Source organism: Octopus bimaculoides, chromosome 1, assembly GCF_046866305.1.
Source record: "Octopus bimaculoides isolate indiv1 chromosome 1, ASM4686630v1, whole genome shotgun sequence".
Lineage (NCBI taxonomy): Eukaryota > Metazoa > Mollusca > Cephalopoda > Octopoda > Octopodidae > Octopus > Octopus bimaculoides.
In genome coordinates, this window is record NC_142928.1 from 131,590,370 (window position 1) to 131,613,891 (window position 23,522).

The window sequence follows — 23,522 nt, forward strand, 5'->3', positions numbered from 1 at the left end:
GAGTTGATTTCTAACCAAGATACAAAGCTTCGTCATTGGAATGTAGATAACAAAAACTGGAGGAGTCTTGCATATTTTTACTGTTCCGCTTACAGAATGTATTTGTAATGTGCAAGTTAGTTGATGTATGCAAGTATGTATGTGTGTGTTGTGCACAGGTATGTGTGTGTGTGTGTGTACCCATGTCCTTGACATCATGTGATAGTTGTAAGCAAGCATCGCCATTATAGAAGTGAAGTTGTTTGTTTCCAGTCATCCATGGAAGATATTACCATGTTTGGAAAAAGGTAAGGATTGGTGACAGGAAGAGCATCTGCCTCAACAAGTTCCATTTGTTGTTGTTATTGATGATGATGAAGATGATGATGGTACATACACACACACACATGAATAATAAAAACATTCTCCTTACATTGATATGGTTGGAGTGGATGTAGAAAGAAATTTAAGAACAGGTTAGAAATACTAAAATCAAATACTGGAGATAATTAAATAAGTCTTTTTATTATAATTATTATTATTATTATCAATGATGATGGTGATAGCATAAGAGATGTCACTGTGAAAATATTTACAAAATGTTCAGAAAAAAAACTCCCAATATCTAGACTGCTGCTGTTTCCTAGGTTGCGTGCCAAGAAAAGAAAAACCCATCAGGATGATTTTCTTGAAATTCTTTTAGTTTGGCAGGAAAATGCATAGCCAATTGTCCAAAGAGTAAAACAATTCCCACTGATGTCAGGTGGAGGTGGACAGGAGGACAAAATGATCCCTGTTGTAGTGTCACCTGTCCGTATTTCTTGTTCCCAAAACACTCTGCTCTAGAAGGCATAACGAGTTCTGGTATCCTCCAATTTCTTAGAGACCTGCAAAAGAAATGAAAGTTAAGAGATACTTTAATATAGGAACACACATATCCATTCTGAGGCAGCTGACTTGGCAGATGCCCATAAAATTATTAACCATCTTACTAACAATAACTCTGAGTACCTTTTCAAATTCCACCTGTCTAACACCTGTGGACATGTTTACAAAGTCAGAAAACAGCACAGCACCTATGACTTTCGGAAACACATTTTCATGCTAAGAGTTGCTGAAGTATGGAACAAACTGCCTGCATCAGTTGTTAGTTGTCGGAGCACTGCATCCTTCAAAACTTACATGCTTCCTGAGATTCGCCAACACTACACCTGATTTTCTCCCCTCCATACACACGCAAGCATGTATTTGACTCATACACTGTTCACTTTCCAGACATTTGTACAATACTGCATATGCTTCATATGCACTTTTGACAAGTTGTAGTGCACCTGAGCACTGTATACAATAATTTCATTATTATTATTATTATTATTATTATTAATTCTCTAAATTGGTTGATAAACAAGTGAAGACAAAGTTTGATGGAAAGGGCCCTTTAATTTGGTCTTTCTTATAGAGGGCATGATCTCTTTAGTACTAATACCACAATCTAGTGCACCTGATCGTCATTGTCATTTAACATCCACCTTCCATGCTGGCATGGGTTGGGTGGTTTGAATGGAGCTGGTCAGGCAGAAGACTGCACCAAACTGCTGTGTCTGTTTTGGCTTGGTTTTTACAGCTGGATGCCCTTCCTAACATCAACTACCCAGCAGAGTGGACTGAATGCTTTTTGTAAATTGGTTGGTGATAGGAAGGGTATCTAGTCATAGAAACCAAACTGAAAATGAAACAGTGAAATGTGGCTCTCTGACCCATCCAGCAAGAGCAGAGACTCTTAAATAAAAACTGATTCAGACCACAACAGTTTGTCCAATCCAAGGTAAAAGAGAAAGCAGTTCTAAGAAGGAAGAATTTGATTAAGCAAAGTGAATACTCTTGCTGACTAAAAGAATAAGTTGGGAATAGCAGGGACTCCCCTGCCACACTCAGATCTCTAATTTTTCTTAATTTGACTCTACAGCTAACATTCTGCTCTGAGAACTCTAAATCACATTGATATTTCCCAAGATGGGATGAGAATTAAATGAGTACTGAACAGATTAAAAGCAATGTATTCTTACCTCACTAGGGGTACGGTCTAAATCGTCACAAACACCCTTTTGCTTTCCAACATCCATGGAGTTGAACATCTCACAGAGATCGCCATCAATGACATTCTGAAAGGATAACAGAAAAAAAGATAGGAGTAAAATACTAAAATATAATTAATAGAAATCTTAAGACAAAAATTACATAATCAAACATTGTCAGTAGGGGATAGGTAATGTTTTATAAAGATTTTATATAAACAGAATCAGTTACTGCCAAAAATATTACCAACATCAACAGCCATCAATAAATGTGCTTCCTTATGAAGTATATCATTACAAGACCAATAAGTAAAACTGTTAAAATGACTTTTTCTGCAGAAACATCTAAAGCAAAATATTCACACTAAGGACAATACCTTGCTCGCTTTTAACTTACATTTTTAGAATGATGTTTTCTAAGGCTATATGCTGTTCTTATCACAAATCATTTTATAGAATGTATTATCATTAATATTCTCTCACACCAGCAGCCTGAGTTTTTGCTGTTTCGCAGTGCCCAATTCTATCTCATTATCAGAATTACTGTTCTTTCACTCTGGCAGCGGCAATGTTAAACCCATTCGTTCAATTATGTGACCCTAAATCCCAAAATTCCATCTCATTGTGTTCTGTCTTCAACCAGCCTAACTCTGGTCTCTCTCTCTGTTTCGTTAACCACTTGCTTCTCCCAACACTTTACCTCCGTTTTCCCCACCCCACCCTATATAAACTAGCTCGTTCAGATTCCCCTACCTCATATTTTAATACTTTGCCACATGGAGTAGAAACCAGATGTTCAGATAAGTAGCCTTGTTTTCCAACCTAGCACACATCTAAAACCTCTTTTTCAGTGCAAATTATTATAATTACTTTATTAGTTCATTTCATTATCTATCGATGTAAACACAGTTTCATCTTCCATGCTGTATGTTTAGAGAAAATAAACTTACGATCCCTTTGCTCAATCCAACCCTCTGTCTTTCTCCTTCTCTTTCATGCTCATTTATTATTGTCATTTATTCATTCACTTATCTAATTTTGTCACAGTTTGGCTGACTGATAACTGTTGGTTATAGCTCTAGTTGAGAATGCAAATGCCCAATTCTATCTCATTATTATCATTAATATTCTCTCGTATTGGCAGCCTGAGATTTTGCTGTTTCACAGTATGCACACCCTTCCCACCCACTGTACCGGAAGTCTCTATCCTCTTACCTCTATCAGATGTCTCTCTCTACCTCCAAAGGTTTCATGTTCCCCCATCCCTACTTAGAGTTTATCTCCTATGTAATGTAGTGATTATGTAGCACATAAAATGATGGTGCAGTGTATGCAGGTTGAAGGCTATTGTATGTTTATGAGTTCTGCCAAATGTAAGCTTTCTTTTCAGGTACATGACACTGCTATCTCAGGATCTCGTGAGTTTAGTGTCCAATGAAGGAGAGGTTGGCATGGGTACCAGTCGTCGAATTTGGTTCGATTTCGATTTCACTTGTCTCAACAGGTCTTCGCAAGCAGAGTTTAGTGTCCAATGAAGTAAAGGTACGAATAAGTAGGCTGGTTACACCCCTGGCAGAGGCCACGGATTATGGTCTCACTTGGCTTGCCGAGTCTTCTCATGCACTGCATATTTCCAAAGGTCTCGGTCACTAGTCATTGCCTCGGTGAGGCCCAATGTTCGAAGGTTGTGCTTCACCACCTCATTCCAGATCTTCCTGGGTCTACCTCTTCCACAGGTTTCCTCAACCGCTAGGGTGTGGCACTTTTTCACACAGCTGTCCTCATCCATTCTCGCCAAATGACCATACCAGTGCAGTCATCTCTCTTGCGCACCACAACTGATGCTTCTTAGGCCCAACTTTTCTCTCAAGGTACTTACACTCTGTCGAGTATGCACACTGACATTACACATCCATCGGAGCATACTGGCTTCGTTTAAATATTATATTTTAAATAAAAAAAATTTTCAGTTAAACTACATCAATAAATTGTTATCAATATATATTTTTTTATGAAACTCAAAAAAACCTGTTGTCGAGATTGATATTGATGATAAATTAGTGAAACACCATTAAGAATAACATTTTAACAAAGAAGATTGAAACACAAAAATCAACATTATTTTAGTGTTCAATTTTACATGCCAACATAGGTCACTTGCACAGATCTGCCCTTCATCCAGTCATTAATAATCTCATCCATAAGATCCCACATTCTGAGACCTAACCAAAAATGATCTCTATTGACAACACAAAACAGTTTTGCAAGCATAACACATCTTCCATATGAATTTTACATAATATCTATATCCATCCACTCATTTCTTCTGCATTTATAAGTTGATTCTTTAATGCTAAGCTATTCTTTCAGTTAACTTCACTTCATCAATTATCTAAAAATGGGTCAGCACTTACATAATTCACAAATTGTACCACTTCTAAAAATTTACTGCAATGTTTAATTTTTGATACAGCTAACAATGAAGATAAGAGTAGTGGCACCACCGGCTTTACTTTCCTCACCTTCAGTAGTCATTTACAGTGTTTACCAAGTTAGATAAAGTTAAGAGAAATGCTTTTTACCTTGACAGGGAAGTAATATGAACGGAAAGAAAGATGATCTCGACCACAAAGTGGAGGATGTTCTGAGCGCATGTACATCTCTAAATGCTGGAAAAAGTCATGGTCCTGGAAAACAAAACGCATTCAAATGGAAATGAATATAAAAATGTATTTTGTATAGGAGATGGAGGTAGGGGAGAAATCAGATAACACAACTGAAGGTAACAACCAATCAATTCCTGAAAAAATGTCTTGCAAGAAACATTAGACATTTAATCACTGGCATTCATCAACCAAAGTCAATCCATGAAACCCTACTTCTCTAGGAAAACAGGTAATCCTGCTAGCTTCAAATATGAGATTGCCACTTTTCTAAAGTTTGATTGTCTGTTAATCAAGCATATGAAAACAATGTTTGAATAATGTATTTGTGTATGTATGGTATGTGTGTGTGTGTGTGAACATTGTGTATGAATTAAGAATTGTCATGTGAGTGTAGCTTTGATAGTTACATAGTAGCAATTTTTATAGTTGTTGTCTCCCACTTTGGCAATAGGAGCTTTGCTTAACGAGGAGTATGACTGAGCAAGGTGACAATGATTAATTAATAATGGTTTCAAATTTTGGCACAAGGCCAGCAAGTTTAGGGGAGAGGGTAAGTCAGTTACCTTGACCCCAGTGCTCAACTGGTACTTATTTATCAGTCCTGAGAAGATGAAAGACAGTCAAATTCAGTGGAATTTGAACTCAGAAAGGAAAGATGAGTGAAAGGCTACTAAGCATTTTGCCCAGTGCGCTAATCACTACCTTAAAATGATTAACTAATAATCCTTTCTACTAAAGGTACAAGGCTTGAAATTTTGGGGGAGGGGACTAGTCGATTACATCAATCCCAGTATTTCACTGGTACTTAATTTATCGACCCCAAAAGGATGAAAGGTAAAGTCGACCTCGGTGGAATTTGAACTCAGCATTTCGCCTGGCATGCTAAAGGTTGTCAGTTCAGATGATTAATTAATAAGAAGAATGGAATGCTGCAGGCAGAAATAGTACCAGAGAAGGAAATCATCATCATTGTTTAATGTCTGTTTTCCAAGCTGACATGGGTTGGACGGTTTGACTGAGGTCTGGAGAGTCAGCAGCTGTGCCTGGCTCCAATTTCTGGCAAAGTTTCTACTGCTAGATGCCTTTCCTAACACCAACCACTCCAAGAGTGTAGTTGGTGTTTTTTATGTGCCACTGGCGGGCCTGGCATTGATTACGTTCAGATAGTACTTTTTACATGCTACCGGATGATGCTTTTTATGTGCCACCAGCACAGGATCCAGTCAGGAGGCACTGGCATTGACCACATTCGGATGATGCATTTTACATACCACTGGAACAGGAGCCAGTCAGGGGGCACTGGCCACAGCTACAACTTTGGTTTTACTTGACTCAACAGGTCTTCTCAGGCATATCATATCGCCTGACGCATCAAGAGTACTCTTAAATGGGCTGGACATGCAACACAGGCATTGGCCATGGCTGCGATCTCACTTTAGTTCCTGGGTTCTTCTCAATCACAGCATATCTCCAAAGGTCTGTCTCCTGTCATTGCCTCTGTGAGGCCCAATGTTCAAAGGTCATTCTTCACCACCTCATCCCATATCTTCCTAGGTCTACCTCTTCCACAGTTAGGGTGTGGAACTGTCTTACACAGCTATCCTCGTCCATATGTAACACATGACCATACCAGTGCAGTCATCTCTCTTGCACACCACATTTGATGCTTCTTATGTCCAACTTTTCCCTCAGGATGCTCACTCTCTGTTGTGTATGCACACTGACATTACAAATCCAGCAGATCATACTAGCTACATTTCTTTCAAGCCTACGCATGTCCTTGCAGTCATGGCCCATGTTTCACTGCCGTGTAGCATGGCAGTTCGCACACATGCTTCATGCAGTCTACTTTTCATCCTGAGCAAGAGGCCCTTAGTTGCTAGCAGAGGTAGGAGCTCTCTGAACTTTGCCCAGGCTATTCTTATTCTAGCTGCTACTCTCTCAGAGCAACCACCTCCACTACAGACTTGGTTGCCTAGGTAGCGAAAGCTGTCAACTACTTCTAGTTCCCCACTCCCACCTGTCATGTGATGGAATCTGTTTTCTGTACATCTTCAGTGTTTATTGCCCCTGTGCATCTGCCACACACAAAAACTCTCTTCCCAGTTAATCTTCCTTTGATATTGCTGCACCTTTTGTGTCCACCAGGTACATTGTATGGAATTTCTACCTATGCCTTTTCTACAGATCAAGCAGAGCCATCTGCCTGAAGGGGGTTGTGATTTGACAGCCTTCCTACTTACTAAGACTTTGGTTTTTGCTAAGTTAACCCTAAGGCCCTTCAATTCTAGACCTTGCTTCCACACCCTAAACTTTGTCTCTAGTTCTGGCAGTGACTCAGCTATTAGAGCAAGGTCATCAGCATAGAGGAGCTCCCAGGGGCAGCCTTTCTTGAATTCCTCTGTTATAGCCTGGAAGACTATGATGAATAAGAGGAGGGCTGAGGACTGAACCTTGGTGAACTCCTACCTCTACCCGGAATTCTTCACTGTACTCATTGCCAACCCTCACCTTACTGATAGCATCCCTGTACAGGGCTTGTACAGCTCTTACCAACCACTCATCTATCCCCAGTTGCTGCATTGACCACCAGATAAGGGATCAGGGGGACCCTGTCAAAGGCTTTCTCCAAGTCAACAAAAGCCAAGTACAGAGGTTTATCTTTGGCTAGATATTTCTCCTGCAGTTGGCTTACCAGAAATATAGCACAAAACCAAACTGCATCTCATCTAAGCTAACTCTCTCCTAATTAGTTGGGCTATGACCCTCTCTGTAACTTTCATCACCTGATCCAATAATTTGATACACTTGTAGTTATTTCTGTAATGTGTGAAATCTGTTGAAAATCTGGATATTGGCTTATGAATCTACGTGAACACCGACACATCAAAAAAAACTGAAGGTTGAGCTGCAAATAATTGCTGGGCTGAATTTCAATAATAATTAAGACTAGATAATGTGAACAATAGTAGGTTATTGTGGAATAAAATACATTCTTAAAAATATTTCTAGAAAGAGATTCAACAAACCTCATGTGAAGTGAAAGGAACCAGCATTCCAATACTGCCAGATAATGTGGTATAGACCAAGGACTCTGATCCACCAGGGATGAGGGTAGCCTTCTGTAAAGATGTCACTACTTCACCAACATGAAAGTTAGCAATGACATCAGCCTAAAAACAAAAGATCAAATATATAAAAATATCATAACTACATATCTTTTTTTTAAAGGAAGCTTATAAATTTGTTCATTTAATAAAACATTCGTTACAATTAAGCATGTGTGAATGTAGTGTAGCTTTTTTTTTCAAATACATTACAAAGATTAATTTATTATTTATTTTTAAAAAATGCTTTACCAAAGGAGCAATTTGTCTGCAAGAGTATTGAAATAAAACATCATAAGTATCTTTTGTTTTTCCTGAACAAAATACCACACACACCACACAAGAAATGAACTCTCAAGTACAAACCTTTTGAGAAGCACCATTAAGTAAACCTCGATCCCAAAGTGCTTTGTTACCAGTTGGATCTTCTTCAACTTCATCACAGACATCAGGAGGTAAACGAATCTAAGCAGAAAGAAACAGTTTTGTTATATCATGAGGTTACATTAGTAACAAGCCTAATCAGCTAAAACAGTACCTCAATTCAAATTATTATGTTTATGGATCATCTACATCAATATGCCATTAGAAAGACATATTCTATTTCAGTAATGCAAAGTAGTGAGTTCAATTTGCCAGTGAAACGATAGCAAACTGTATCAATCAGTCATAGCTATGTTTTAATAAATCAAACCACAATCAACTGTGTTTACAACTGTCCTTACTACAAGTGATCCACTAAATCCATCCATAAAAAAATACACTAGTAAATCTGCAAAAAATCTAAGCAATAATATGATTAACCCTTTGCCATTTAAACTGCCCATATCCAGCTCAAATATTCTACCTGTTTAAGTTCAAACAAGCCATTCCTGGCCTCTCAGACCTACACAGCAATGTCATTCTAAAAGTAAACAATCAGGCATAGGAGTCACTGTGTGGTAAGAAGTTTGCTTCCCAACCACTGCTTGGTACCTTGGGCAAGTGTCTTCTACTACAGCCTCAGCCTTGTGAGTGAATCTGATAGATGGAAACTGAAAGAAGCCCATCGTATATGTAATATATTTACATCCCCATAACTTAGTGGTTTGGCTAAAAAGACCAATAGAATAAGTACCAAACTTAGAAAAAAAGCACTGGGGTTGATTCAATCAACTAAAATTCCTCAAAGCAGTGCCCCAGTAAGGTTGCAGTCTAATGACTGAAACAAGTAAAAGAACCACATCATTTGAAATCTCAAAGCTACAAGATAATGTATGATTGATTCAAAATAATGTGAATAAATAAGCATTATATTTGACAGAATAATCTGAATGCTAAAGGGTTAAAGTATGGTTTAAGTAACCCAGCATAGCGACTTTAATGATGATTATATCAAGTGCATCACACAATTTGAAGACAATCATGCACTGAAACTAATTACGAGCATGTGCTGCTATGTAAAAGTTCTTTTTTTTTTTATTGAAGGTTTTAACCCTTTAGCATTCAGCTTCCTCTGTCAAATCTTATGTTTATTTATTCACATTGATTTGAATTAGTCATGCATTACTTTGTAGTTTTGAGATTTCAATGATGTGATTGTTTATTTTGAGAATGACATTGTACGGTAGGTGTAAGAGGCCAGATCTGACCAGTTTCAAGATAAAACTGGTATGTTATTTTGGCCAGATATGGTTGGTTTAAAAGGTAAAAGGTTAAACTATCTTTATGGTTTCAATTATTTCAGAGAACACTCATGTTTTAATGAGGTCAATGTTCATTAGTAGAAAATTTTAATACTGACAATTCATTCCATCAGTAAACATATAGTACTAGAAACAGTTCTTTTGCTATAATAGTTTTCTGCACAAGATAATTCTATGTAGGCACTGGAAACTACTGAACAACAAATTTCCAGTAAAATATTTCAGCACTGAGTCAGTTTCTCTCTTTTTCTTAACACCAGTTGTGCAACCAAATAAGTGAGCAGAGTTCTTTGCTACCATGTCAATGGCAAAGCACAGTTCCATGACAGGAATATGTGAATCTTCAGCAGAATTCATTCAATGTATCTTCATACTGGAATAAGTCAAACAATGGCCTTAACTGTATTCAAACTTACCACTGTGATGTTACCAAATTTATCTGCAGTTGCCACAGTATCGTAGTCAAGTAGACATGAACTGGTTACCCAACGAGGTGTCGTGTCATCAGCAAATACAATTAGTTGGTTCTCAGGTCGTTTGTAACGGACAAAATTAATACTTTCTTGGATGTCAGAGACAACAATCCGGTGACCCAATGTTAAAATACTCATGATAAAGTTTGGAATACGCTGAAATATTTAAAGAAAAGAAAAAATATTATACATAGATGATTATTACTTCAATCACAGAATGACTTCATTTTACCTCGCTCTCAAAACTGAATTCTGACAGTTCTAATAAATAAAACATGTCAATATATCCGAACTCTAAAAGAGCACTATTAGATTCCACTCATTTATTTTCAGTCACAATCAGTGAACAATGGCATCATTAGTTACAAGTTTCTAGTAGTCCAACCATTGCTTCTCTGTTGGCAAGAATGACAAAGGAATGTCTGTACTTTGATGCAGAACAAATATCACAAGGGACTGCATTCAGAAAGCAATGGTTTTGTAAATTTCTTATCATGCTTGCCATCATTCATCAATAGACATTGGGTGAAAGATACACACACACACATCTGTGAGCTTCTGCACAGCTGCTGCACTATGGGGCTGAGGGACCAAACAAAACTTCACCACACAGCCCTGTCTGCACCAATTTACAACACATGAATGATGCAAACTTCCAGTGGCTAAAATACCAATTACTATAGTCAGCAATCTCAGATGACCTGAGTGACAACATTCGAAACAGTTAAGTGACTTGAACTATCAAGAATACACCAAATACTTTCTATTGATTAGCACATAAAACCACACCTTCTGAAACATTTCATATATTTTGATAATTATAGTAAAAAGAATTCATATTGTCTTTGTTACAGCCAATTTATTATACCATTTGGATACCACTGGCTATTGTCATTTTGCTACACATACAAGAATCAAACATAGCAGTACAAAGTATAATATGAGAAACATCAATCATTTTTAAGTCAAGTCAATAACTAATTACTACTAAACATTTCTAATAACTCCATTTCACTATTTTAGTTCACTTAAATTAAGATGTGATATAATATGTATATATACATTATATATACATATTTTATACATACAAGGGGGTGTTGAAAAGATCCTGGCTTTAAGGGTATCACAAAAGGCCTGGTTGGAGGCCCAACATTCCGAGTTCTTTTGCAGAAAATCACAAGGACTGCTGCAGTAAGTGTGTGAATTTGAGAAGGGAATATGTTGAATAAAATCATAATTAACTGATCCTCTTGTATTTTCTTTTACCCAAAGCTAGGAACTTTTCAGCACCTCCTCATACATACATTATATATATATATATATATATACATATAAAAAGAAAAAAAGACAATACCTTATTTTCACATTTTCTGAGCAGCTTTTTCTTCCCAAGATCATATATACGAAGATATCGGCCAGTTCCTATTAAGGCTCGGCCTTGGAATGCAGCAATGGCACCAGGAAGCTCATCGACCACAGTCTTATGTACAAACTCTAGCTTCTCTCCGGAATTCAGAAGTTTGTAACAATAGATAAAACCCCCACTGAGAGAACGTGGGTTCAGTACTAATTCCTTTGCTGTTCCTACAAGCACATGCATGTCATCACTAGCGCATGAAAACCGCACAAGGGCAATGCTAGAGGGAGAAAGAAATATTGAAGATTGCAAAATTCATTAGAAATAACCAGTTCAATTTATGAATTAATTTATAAAGAAATTAAAATGGAAATAAAACATAAGATAAAATAGAGAAATGTAAGGAACATGTTAAACAAACCTGTGTGCAGCTTCATTCTGATCAAGAGATACTTTATCTAAAGTCTCTCCTGAAATTGGGTTAATGATACGAACAACAGACGCCCACATACCAGTACCAGCCTTGGCAGCACCAAAAGTGTTCTCAGGAAGATCTTCTTCCAAGAAAGCATCAGCCATTTTAGCAGCTAGTTGTCGCTCGTCTTCTTGTGCAGCTTCTATCATCTCCTAAAAAATTGGAAATTATATAATGTCGTCATTTAATGTTCACTTTTCCAAACTTGCATCAGTCAGAGAGAATTTGTCATAGTAAGCTTTTTAACAGCTGGATGCATTTCCTGTCGCCAACCCTCACCTGTTTCCAAGCAAAGTAATAATATCCCATGGTCAGACACATTCATCACAGAAGCATTGTCATATAAACCATGCTCATTTACAACCATCAAGTGATGTCTAGAGAAGGGTGCACACAAACAAAAAGGGCTTCTTTCAATTTCCATCAACCAAATCCACTCACAAGGTTTTGGTTGGCTTGAGATTATAGCAGAAGACGCCCAAAGTTCTGTGCAGTGGGACTGAACCCAAGACCACATGGTTGGGTAACAAGTTTCTTAATCACACAGCCATAACTGCACCAACACAAATAGAAATTCATCATCGTTTAACATCCGCTTTCCATGCTAGCATGGGTTGGATGATTTGACTGAGGATTGGTGAAACCAGATGGCTACACCAGGCTCCAATCTGATTTGGCAGAGTTTCTACAGCTGGATGCCCTTCCTAACGCCAACCACCCAGAGAGTGTAGTGGGTGCTTTTACGTGTCACCCGCACGAAGGCCAGTCAGGCGGTACTGGCAACGGCCACGCTCAAAATGGTGTATTTTATGTGCCACCTGCACAAGAGCCAGTCCAGGGGCAAATTATAAAAAACATTCTTTAATCCTTTAGCATCCAGATTACTTTGTCAAATGCAATACTTTTTTATTCATATTGTTTTAAATTAATCATACATTATCTCATGTCTTTAAGAGGTTGATATGATTATTTAATTTTAGAATGACATTGTAGGATAGGTCTGGCTGGTTTGAACATAAAACAGCTAGAATATTTGGGCCTGATAATGGCCAGTTTAAATGCTAAAGGGTTAATAACTCCTGTAACAGACTGCAATTATAATAGTATAATAACACTAGTTTTATTATAGCTTAGATTTGTTGTACGATAGAATATAGGGCATCACCCTCAGACCCATTGCCTGATTGAAATACGGTACATTCAGCTAGATTTGTGAGATGCTTTAAACTACTAAAATTTAGTATGCACAATCATGCAGTGTGGTTCCATGTTGAACGAAACCAAAACACATCTGATGTTCTGGGCTTCTAATCACACCTAACCATGCCATCAGTTCACTTTTTCTACAAGTGAGAATTCTAATCAATCAGACCTTGTCAAATAGAACATAATAGTGATGATATTGGTGACTATGTTGATGAGGGTGATAATGATGTAAAACAATCTCCAAAACACAAGATCATCATCATCATTTAATGTCTGATTTCCATGCTGGCATGGGTTGGATAGTTTGACAATCTGGTGAGCCACAGACCTACATTGCACTCCATGTCAGCTGGGTACCTTTCCTAATGCCAACCACTTTACAGTAAGCACTGAGTTCTTTTTTCATGCCACTAGCACTAGTGGGGGTTGCCAAGTAAGAATAAGTGTGGGAAGTATTTGAGAAAATAGTGAGATTTTATGTTAAAGACAAGCAGAAGTGTCTTGCTATGGAGAAAATACATGGCTACCCTGCATTTATATAAGGGTGTGTAGGAGTATCTGGAAAAAAGGTAAGTTCATACACAACAACCCACAGGTTATTTTTGATTAAGAGAAATAACTTAACAAACCAACCTCAGCCATTTGTTGTTTGCGTTGCTGTTTTGTTGATTCAGTATAAGCATTATGGTCTGTTTCAATGATGATAAGGTTGTTGGAATCTTGATGAATGATAAATTTTCTTGGAGTGTACTGCAATGGCCATGAAACTTGATTAAAGACAGCACCTAGTTTCTCCAAAGCTAAAATCCTGAAAGAAAGTAAATCAAATACAATTTATAAGTTTTTGAACAGTGTAAAAGTCAACTCTTACTTGACATTGGAAAAATGGTTGAGAAATCTCATGTTGGCATGGATCAGATGGATTTTGCAAATTACTTTTATTTGAAAATGAATTGGTGAAATATGTTCTACACATGAATTCCCTTCTAACTCTTGAACAGTTGCTCTGTCATAAATTCAAGAAATTTGTGGGGACAAGAGAATGAATTCAGTAACAAATTTCATATGAATTTGACCAAAAGCTTTCTAAATATTATTCAATAAATAAAGAAGTAATAATAGTTTCTAAATTAGGTACATCATCATCATCGTCATCACCATCTAACATCCATGTTCCATGCTAGCAAGTGTTGGACAATCTTGACAAGGATCTAATGAGTCAAGAATATATTCCAGTGTCTGCCCTTCATTCCCAGTACATGAATGGTATTCTATTTTGTTTATCACAAAAAGCTGAACAGTAAAGTTGACCTCAGTGGGATTTGAACTCAGAATGTGAAGAGCTAGATAGATTATCACAAGGTATTCTGTTTGAAGTTCCAACAATTTTGCCAATCCTCTGCCCCAAAATGTCTTACATAGGCACAAGGTCAATGGTTCAGGAGTGGGGAGTAAGTCAATTAGTGACCCCAGTACATGACAGGTACTTTATTTCATCAATTCTAGAGGGATAAAACAAAATAATTGAACCTCAGAGTGATATGAACATAATAATATTAAAGTATAGATCCTGAAGATGAAGTACCTAAAAGATTTTGTTGTAAAAGGATACACTGGAGTGATTTTTTCCATTACATTTTCCAGGAATATGTAAAGTTTAAGAATATGCTCATAAGAATAAACACTGATTTCCAATAGCAAAAAGAAGAACCATAGCATATAAAGTGTCTTGTTCAAAAACGCAATAAATATTTGCAGTAGATTCAAATTCACAACAGATTATTCTCTTCTGAAAGCTAATATATTTTAATTTCACTGATATGTTAACCAGTTGGGTCTGATTAACCAACTAACATTTATTTTACCTTCTTGTAAGATCCCTGATAGGAGATCAACTCGTAATACATTTTAAAGCTGTGAATATCAACTTATTTATATCATATCTGGCTTACCTGAGAGTGTTGGTTGAAATAGCTACAATACCTTCTGGACATTGTTCAGAGGCAAATCCAGAGGCATATTCCAAGGTTTCGTATGAAAGCGGTGTAAGATGGAATCGATTTTGGTAAGTGTAACTTAACCAGGACCTGCTAGACATGGCCAAAACCTGCAGGGAACAAAAAGTTGAAGAATCATTTCCAAAGAAAGAAATATTTGAAATTAAAGTTGAAGTAGCAACAATGTTGATGAATACTTACAGCTTCTGACCCTTGCATAGTGATTCTAAATAGTTTGACAGGACGGGAACCCAAATATCTGGTTCTAGTGTCTGATAAGTCTCCAGTGACTGTGTCTAACACGGTACGCAGCAATACACCATTCTGTAAAAAAAAACAATTTCAGGAAATGATTTTTTTTTTTTGTCACTAAACACAAGGTCAATTCTGTATGTGTTTGTTTTATGCATATTGATGGTGATAGGGGATAGCAGTTTAAAATCAGTCTGCTTTATGAATTACTGACTCAGGAGAGATGAAAGACAATGTTGAACCTAGTTGAATCTATAATCACAAGAATGGTGGGAGGGTGGAAAAGACAGAAATACAACACAAAAATGTAATGGGAAAAGCAGGGATATTTGGAGATGGAATCAGCAGAGAAGTGATTGGTAATAGCAGAGGTGAATAAAGATAACAGGCAATCACTTCCCAGCTACATGGGCAAGTGTCTTCTACTGTAGGCCCCAGGATGATCAAACCCTTGAGAGTGAATTTGATAGATACAAACTGAAAGAAGCGCATCATATACATACATACATTATATATATATATATATATATATATATGAGGACAGCTGCATGAAGAAGTGCCAATCTCTAATTGTGTAGGAAACCTGTTGAAGGGGTAGACCAAGGAAGATGTGGGATGAAGTGTTGAGAAAGGATCTTCAGGCACTAGGCATCACTAAGGAGATGACAAAGAACCAGGACTTCTGGCAATTTGTTGTACTTGAGAAGACATGCTAAGCTAAGTAAAATCACGGCCATCCATACATATAGGCCTGTCCTTTATGGCAATCCCATAAGTTCTGTCTCAATTTTGAATAAAGAAAACAAGCGATCAAATGTTATATTTATTTGAAATTTAATCATCAATGTACTTTCCCTGATTATCTATGACTTTCTTCCATCTATTTACAAGCTTTTTAATCCCATCTATGCCCCACTCCCTCAACTAGTTGAGAGGACTTTATCTTGAAGGTGCAGGTGTCACGCAAAAAGCACCCAGTACACTTTGTAAAGTGGTTAGCATTAGGAATGGCATCCAGCCATAGAAACCATGCCAAAATAGACAATTGGTGCCTGGCCAGTTCCTGTCAAACCGTCCAACCTATGCCAGCATCCCATAAGTTCTGTCCAAATTTTGAATAAAGAAAACAAGTGATCAAATGTTATATTTAATTGAAATTTAATCATCAATGTACTTTCCCTGATTATCTATGACTTCCTTTCATCTATTTACAAGCTTTTTAATCCCATCTATGTAAAACTCTTTTGACTTCAAAGCGAAGAACTCTGAAATGCCAGTTTCGACCTCCTCCTGGCTTGCAAAAGTTATGTCCCCCAAATGATTCTGTAAACTACAAAACAAATGGTAGTCTGAAGGAGCAAGGTTGGGAGAATAAGGTGGATGAGGAATTTTTTCCCAACCAAGCTCTTCGATCTTCTGTGATGTGATCTTTGCAGTGTGGGGTCGCGCATTGTCCTGATGAAACATCACTCCTTTTCAATTCGGGCCTTTTTTCTTCAAAGCTTGGTTCAAATGCTCTAATTGCTAACAGTAGACTTGAGCATTGATTGTTGCATTAGGTGGTAATAATTCAAAGTGAAATACTTCACTTTGCAATCCCACCAGATAGAGAGAAGAACCTTTTTTCCATGAAGTTCCCTTCTCGGTTGTGGTTGAGTTTTTTCCCGTTTACCAAGCCACTGTTTACGACATTTAACATTTCGAAAGAAGATCCATTTTTCGTCACCAGTCACAAGTCTATCAAAAAGGGTGAAATGAATTCGTGAAAATGGAGAGAAGAGCAGATGTGAACTCGGGATTTGCGGTTGCTTTTGGACAATTCATGAGATACCCATTTTCCAAGTTGTTGAAGATGATGATGAACAGTTGTATGGTTTGAACTAAGTTTTATTGCCAATTCTTCAACTGATGATGCAGGATTTTCTTCAAGTAATGCCTCAAGGAGCTTATCATCAATCTCAACTGGACGTTCTGTTTGATCTTCATCTTCAAGGTTGAAATCTCCACTTCTGAATTTTGCAAACCATCTTCTGCAAGTTCTTTCATTCAAGCATTCTTTCCCATAAACTGAGTGTATATTTCGAGTCGCTTCAGCTGCAGAGTTTCCTTTTTTGTACTCCTAAAGCATTATGTGCCTCAAATGCTCTTTGGATACTTCCATGTTAGAAAGGGTCTTAATCAAAGAAATTTTAATTCTATTATTCTGTTAAAGAATATTTAGTTTAAATGTACACAAATGCATAAAAATAATTTTTAATTCCATTAGACATTCTAAAACACTATTAAATTTCATTCATTTTTTAAAAAGGTAAAATCGGACAGAACTTATGGGATGACCTGATATATATATATATATATATATATATCATCATCATCATCATCATCATCATCGTATATATATATATATATATATATATATATATATATACATACATATATGCATACATACACACATGTGTTTATGACACCTTGTCTTGACATTGCATGGTAGCTGTAAATGAGCATCACTGTCATACAAATGGTGACCTTCATCCCCAATCTTCCATGAAAAGATATCAAGCTATGGGAAATATTACCTTGCTTCAAAACAGATGCTGGTTGGCAACAGGAAAGGTATCCTGTACAGAAAAGTGAACATCGTGATGATGATCTCTCTCTCTCTCTCACACACACACACACAGAATTAGGAATAAAATATGTGATACAATATAATTAAAATCACTCAAATGTCCAGAGTAAAACTAACATTGTTGGAATTGCTGTTATAATAACAAATGCTTCATGAGTGGATGAATTTTAACAGAAAATGTATGTTCTAACCTGTAAGCCAATATTGAGGAAAAGTCCACCCTGTGATCCACCTTCTCGTGTTTCTTCAATAGTTTCTGCATTACCCATTTCTACAATACACAAGGCCTCAGGAGGAGCAGGTAAAGCTTGCATACTCAGTGGTGAAAGACAGTCCTGAAACAAAAATTAATAATACACTAACTTTGACAATAATCAATAAATTGCATTTAAAATAAAATTAAACAGTAGTGTACGTTTGTCAACAAGGTAACTAACTATTTCCTTTGACAAGGTGCATGATCAATAGCCAAGTAGTGATTAAATTAACTTCATACAATATTACTGGTACCTATCTTCTTTGGTACCACGAAAGATGACTCGCCAGGTACTCAGAGAATATGAACTTATGATAACTAGTATGCAATAAAGCTTTCAGTCTTAATTAACATGAACAAAATCCTTAAAAAGTACATATAAATACACGTATATATATATGCCATCAGTAGACAATCAAAATACTTCACCAAATTTGAGTAAGAATTTAAAACACAAAAGCTGAAGTAGTTTATTTTATCTTTAATACAAGAATATAATTATTTTATTTCTATTACCTCATTCTAAAATAAAAACAAATTCAAACTTCTTTCTTTCTCTATCTATCTATGTGTATGTGTATGTATATGTATATTACTTCCTTAAAAGGTACACGACACTGCTTTTCCCCTTCCCAGGCTACAGGCCCACACCCCCAACACCCATACTGTTAGGATTGGCACTCTCAACGTCGGCACGCTGAAAGGTAGATCTGGTGAAATTGTTGAGATGCTTGAACGGAGATGCGTAGATATGTGCTGCATCCAGGAAGTAAGATGGAGAGGAGGTTCTGCAAGGTTCCTCACAGGCAAAGAACACAGGTACAAGATTTTCTGGGCAGGGAACACTGACGGGGTCGGGGGCGTAGGAATACTTCTAGCGGAGAAATGGGTGGATAAGGTAATCGAGGTCGTTAGAGTAAGTGACAGAGTACTTAAGATCAGACTAGTGCTTCATCATAGATTAGCTACTGTCATCTCAGCCTATGCACCTCAACCTGGGCTACCAGATGGTCTGAAAGACCAATTCTATGACACCCTCTTGCAAACTACCTCGTCGACGAGTGACAGGGACCTTCTCTTTGTGGCTGGAGACTTCAACGGTCATGTCGGACGTCGTGCTGGGGGCTTCCATGGCATACATGGAGGCTATGGCTTCGGTTCCCGCAACGAGGAGGGAACCAGACTGCTGGAGTTCTGTGATGCAACCAATCTTATGGTCTGCAATACCAACTTCAGGAAACCTGCCAGTCACCTACCGCTCCGGCAGACACTCTAGCCAAATCGACTACATCCTCGCCAGAAATAGAGAAAGAGGGCGGCTTATAAATGCCAAAACCTACCCTGGCGAAGAATGTACCCCACAACATAGATTAGTAGTTAGCGACTTTGGGATCAAGGCAAAATGGGTGCCCAGAATTAGACAGGCTTGGAGAAGAAGGGTGTGGAAGCTTAAAGACCCTGCAAACGGACAGAGACTTAGAGACAAGTTACTTGAAGCATTTAACGAAATAGAAGGGGATATAGCATCATACAACGTGGAAGACAATTGGAGATTTCTGCGGGACAACCTGTTGAAAGCCACCGACCAGATTTGTGGGTGGTGTAAGGTCCCCTCCCAACCCAGAGTAACGTGGTGGTGGAACAAGGAGGTAGACAGGGCTATTAGACAAAAGAAACAAGCTTGGAAGGACTGGAAGAACGGTGGTAGCAGGGAATTGTACCAATGTGCCAGAAGGGAGGCTAGGCGACAGGTTTATTTAGCCAGAGGGGAAGCAGATAAGGAAAGATTTGCCAATGTTCTGCGCCGTGAGGACCAAAGACTCGAGGTATTTCGTGTTGCAAGACAGTGTAGGAGAGAGAATAGTGATGTTGTAGGAGAGAAATGTGTTCGCATGGATGATGGTACGCTTGCATTAAATGAGGATGCAAAGAAAGAGGTCTGGAGATGCCACTACGATAGATTGCTTAATAAAGAGAATGAATGGGAGAAAGAGAGCCTGCCTTATGTCGACCCAATAGAGGGACCAGCTATCCGAGTTGATAGTACCAGGGTAGATAAAGCAATTAAGAGTATGAAGACCGGGAAAGCCCCCGGCCCATCAGGAATCACTGCAGAGATGCTCAAAATATCTGGCAGTGTTGGCTATAGCCTAGTCACCCGTATTACGAACCAGGTGATACACGAAGGAGTCATACCCTATGACTGGTGTAGCAGCATCATAGTCAACTGCTACAAAGGTAAAGGGGACGCTTTAGATACAAATAATTACAGAGGCATCAAGCTGTTAGATCAGGTTATGAAAGTTACAGAGAGGGTCATAGCCCAACTAATTAGGGAGCGAATCAATTTAGATGAGATGCAGTTTGGGTTCGTGCCAGGTAAAAGCACTACTGATGCCTTATTTCTAGTGAGACAGTTGCAAGAGAAATACCTAGCTAAGGATAAACCTCTGTACCTGGCTTTCGTTGACATGGAGAAAGCCTTTGACAGGGTCCCCCGATCCCTTATCTGGTGGTCAATGAGGAAACTTGGGATAGAAGAATGGCTAGTGAGAGCTGTGCGAGCCATGTACAGAGATGCTGCCAGTAAGGTGAGGGTTGGAAATGAGTACAGCAATGAATTCCGGGTAGAGGTAGGGGTCCACCAAGGTTCCGTCCTCAGCCCCCTATTATTTACCATAGTCCTCCAGGCAATCACAGAGGAGTTCAAGACAGGTTGCCCCTGGGAGCTCCTCTATGCTGATGACCTTGCCCTAATTGCGGAGTCACTATCAGAACTAGAGGAGAAGTTTCAGGTGTGGAAGCAAGGTCTAGAATTGAAGGGCCTTAGAGTCAACCTAGCTAAAACCAAAATCCTAATAAGTAGGAAGGTAGATAAAACACAAATCCCTTCAGGTAGATGGCCCTGCTCAGTATGTAGAAAAGGAGTAGGTAGTAACTCTATAAGATGTACCCGGTGCAAGCTATGGACACATAAGAGGTGCAGCAACATCAAAGGCAGGTTAACTAGCAAGTTAGTTTTTGTTTGTGGCAGATGTTCAGGTGCAATAAAGACTGCAAACAAACAGGAAACAACTTCTATCTCATTCCAGGGTGAAAAACTAGAGGTAGTCGATAGCTTCCGCTATCTGGGCGACCAAGTTAGTAGTGGGGGTGGGTGCGCTGAAAGTGTAGCTGCTAGAATAAGAATAGCCTGGGCAAAGTTTAGAGAGCTCTTACCCCTGCTGGCGACAAAGGGACTCTCACTCAGAGTAAAAGGCAGACTGTATGACGCATGCGTACGAACAACCATGCTACATGGCAGTGAAACATGGGCTGTAACTGCTGAGGACATACGTAAGCTCGCAAGGAATGAAGCCAGTATGCTCCGTTGGATGTGTAATGTCAATGTGAATACCCGTCAGAGTGTAAGTATCTTGAGAGAAAAGCTGAACATTAGAAGCATCAGTTGTGGCGTGCAAGAGAGACGATTGCGCTGGTATGGACATGTGGTGAGAATGGAGGAGGATAGCTGCGTGAAAAAGTGCCACACCCTAACAGTTGAGGGAACCCGTGGAAGAGGTAGGCCCAGGAAGACCTGGGCTGAGGTGGTGAGGCAAGACCTTCGTACATTGGGCCTCACCGAGGCGATGACTACGGACCGAGACCTTTGGAAATGGGCTGTGCGTGAGAAGACCCGGCAAGCCAAGTAAGATCGTTGCCAGTGCCCCTGGACTGGTTCTTGTGCGGGTGGCACATGAGATGCACCATTTTGAGCGTGGCCATTGCCAGTACCGCCTGACTGGCTCCTGTAGGATTTTCGAGCGAGATCGTTGCCAGTGCCCCTGGACTGGCTTGTGCGGGTGGCACATAAAAGACACCATTTCGAGCGTGGCCGTTTTCGTGCGGGTGACACGTAAAAGCACCCACTACACTCTCTGAGTGGTTGGCGTTAGGAAGGGCATCCAGCTGTAGAAACTCTGCCAAATCAGACTGGAGCCTGGTGTTGCCATCCGGTTTCACCAGTCCTCAGTCAAATCGTCCAACCCATGCTAGCATGGAAAGCGGACGTTAAACGATGATGATGATGAAAAGCTGCAGTCTGTGCGGACTTTTAAGCTAGCTCGTGCAGAGGGCTAATTGGGCAATAAAAAGAAACTGGGGCATGATATTGAGGTCTAAGCTAGTTTACTGACACTTTTGGTGAGGTAGATTATTTGCAACAGTCTGTGTAACTAAGAATATGTAAACCATCGACTTTAAAGCAAAAAGAAAGGAACAGTCCACCATGAAATACATTAGCTATTCATCTTAACATTTACACATAAACTGATAGCTGCTATCAAGCTTGTCTATATGCATAAGAAAAAAAAAAAGTATACTTACAGAGGGATCCAATGAAATAATGCGGACTGTGTTATCAGCCAAACCAACAGCAAGGAATCGGGATCTCTGCTCCCCAGATGGAACTCGGCCAAGACCCATACACACAACATCCGCTGACATTTCTTTCTTCTCTGTATATTCATTCAACTGACCTGTCTAATAAAGCAAACAGAAAAAGGAACAAGTTAAATAAAGTTCAAGTCATTAAAAATATGGAAAAAACCATTAAACAGTCAATGTCACTGAACAATGTATGGACCACAAAATGTAAGGTAAAAGATTCTAAGCAGGGACACAAACTTAATAATTTGATGATAATCTTTCTTTTGCTTGTTTCAGTCATTAGACTGTAACCACGCAGGGGCACTGTCTTGAGGAATTTTAGTTGAACTAATCAACCCCAGTGCTTATTTTCTTTTAAAGCCTGGTACTTATTCTATTAGTCTCTTTTACTGGACCGTCAAGTTACATAAACACACCAAACCAACAACAGTTGTCAAGCAGTGGTGGGGGTCAAACACAGACAGATATATACATACACACATCTGCACATGTGTGTGGGTGTGTATATATATATATATATATATATATATATATATATATATATATATATATATATATACACACACACACACACACCTCTCTTTCTCTCTCTGTATGTATGGCATGCATGTATGGCAAGAAGAAAATGGAGGGAATCCAGAGGTAGTATTCATCAGTTGTTAGACATTATATTATTTCTATTTATTTATTTTAAACAGTTCAAATATATGAATACATGCGTAAAGTATTAGTAATTTCTAGAATAGAGAAAGAAGAGCAATTTCTTACAGCTGTTTCAGCCAAGAGGTCACAGTACCCCATATGTTATTTCCATCTTTTCAGTGTATTGTACATCTGTAGATAAAATTAGGGTACTTGGGTATGCCTCTAGGCTTCGTCAGAGAGTTTTTATAAGATAGTCCAAGAAGTTCATAGGGCTAATTTATGCATATATAAA

The 23,522-nt window shown here is 38.5% G+C and overlaps 1 protein-coding gene across 1 annotated transcript in view; it reads right to left on the reverse strand.

Moving 5' to 3' along the window:
• Positions 1 to 483: 483 nt before the first annotated feature.
• The window catches only part of LOC106867716 (splicing factor 3B subunit 3), a 59,677-nt gene continuing 36,638 nt past the window's right edge, over positions 484 to 23,522 (reverse strand). The window contains exons 16-28 of the mRNA XM_014912674.3: positions 22,523 to 22,678; positions 18,093 to 18,236; positions 15,222 to 15,344; positions 14,976 to 15,130; positions 13,657 to 13,831; positions 11,764 to 11,969; positions 11,340 to 11,622; positions 9,929 to 10,141; positions 8,194 to 8,292; positions 7,750 to 7,893; positions 4,637 to 4,741; positions 2,046 to 2,141; positions 484 to 866 (exon numbers count right to left, since the gene is read on the reverse strand). Of these exons, the coding sequence (XP_014768160.1) occupies positions 822 to 866; positions 2,046 to 2,141; positions 4,637 to 4,741; positions 7,750 to 7,893; positions 8,194 to 8,292; positions 9,929 to 10,141; positions 11,340 to 11,622; positions 11,764 to 11,969; positions 13,657 to 13,831; positions 14,976 to 15,130; positions 15,222 to 15,344; positions 18,093 to 18,236; positions 22,523 to 22,678 (1,944 nt within the window). The 3' untranslated portion in view covers positions 484 to 821. The remainder of the gene's footprint in view (positions 867 to 2,045; positions 2,142 to 4,636; positions 4,742 to 7,749; positions 7,894 to 8,193; positions 8,293 to 9,928; positions 10,142 to 11,339; positions 11,623 to 11,763; positions 11,970 to 13,656; positions 13,832 to 14,975; positions 15,131 to 15,221; positions 15,345 to 18,092; positions 18,237 to 22,522; positions 22,679 to 23,522) is intronic.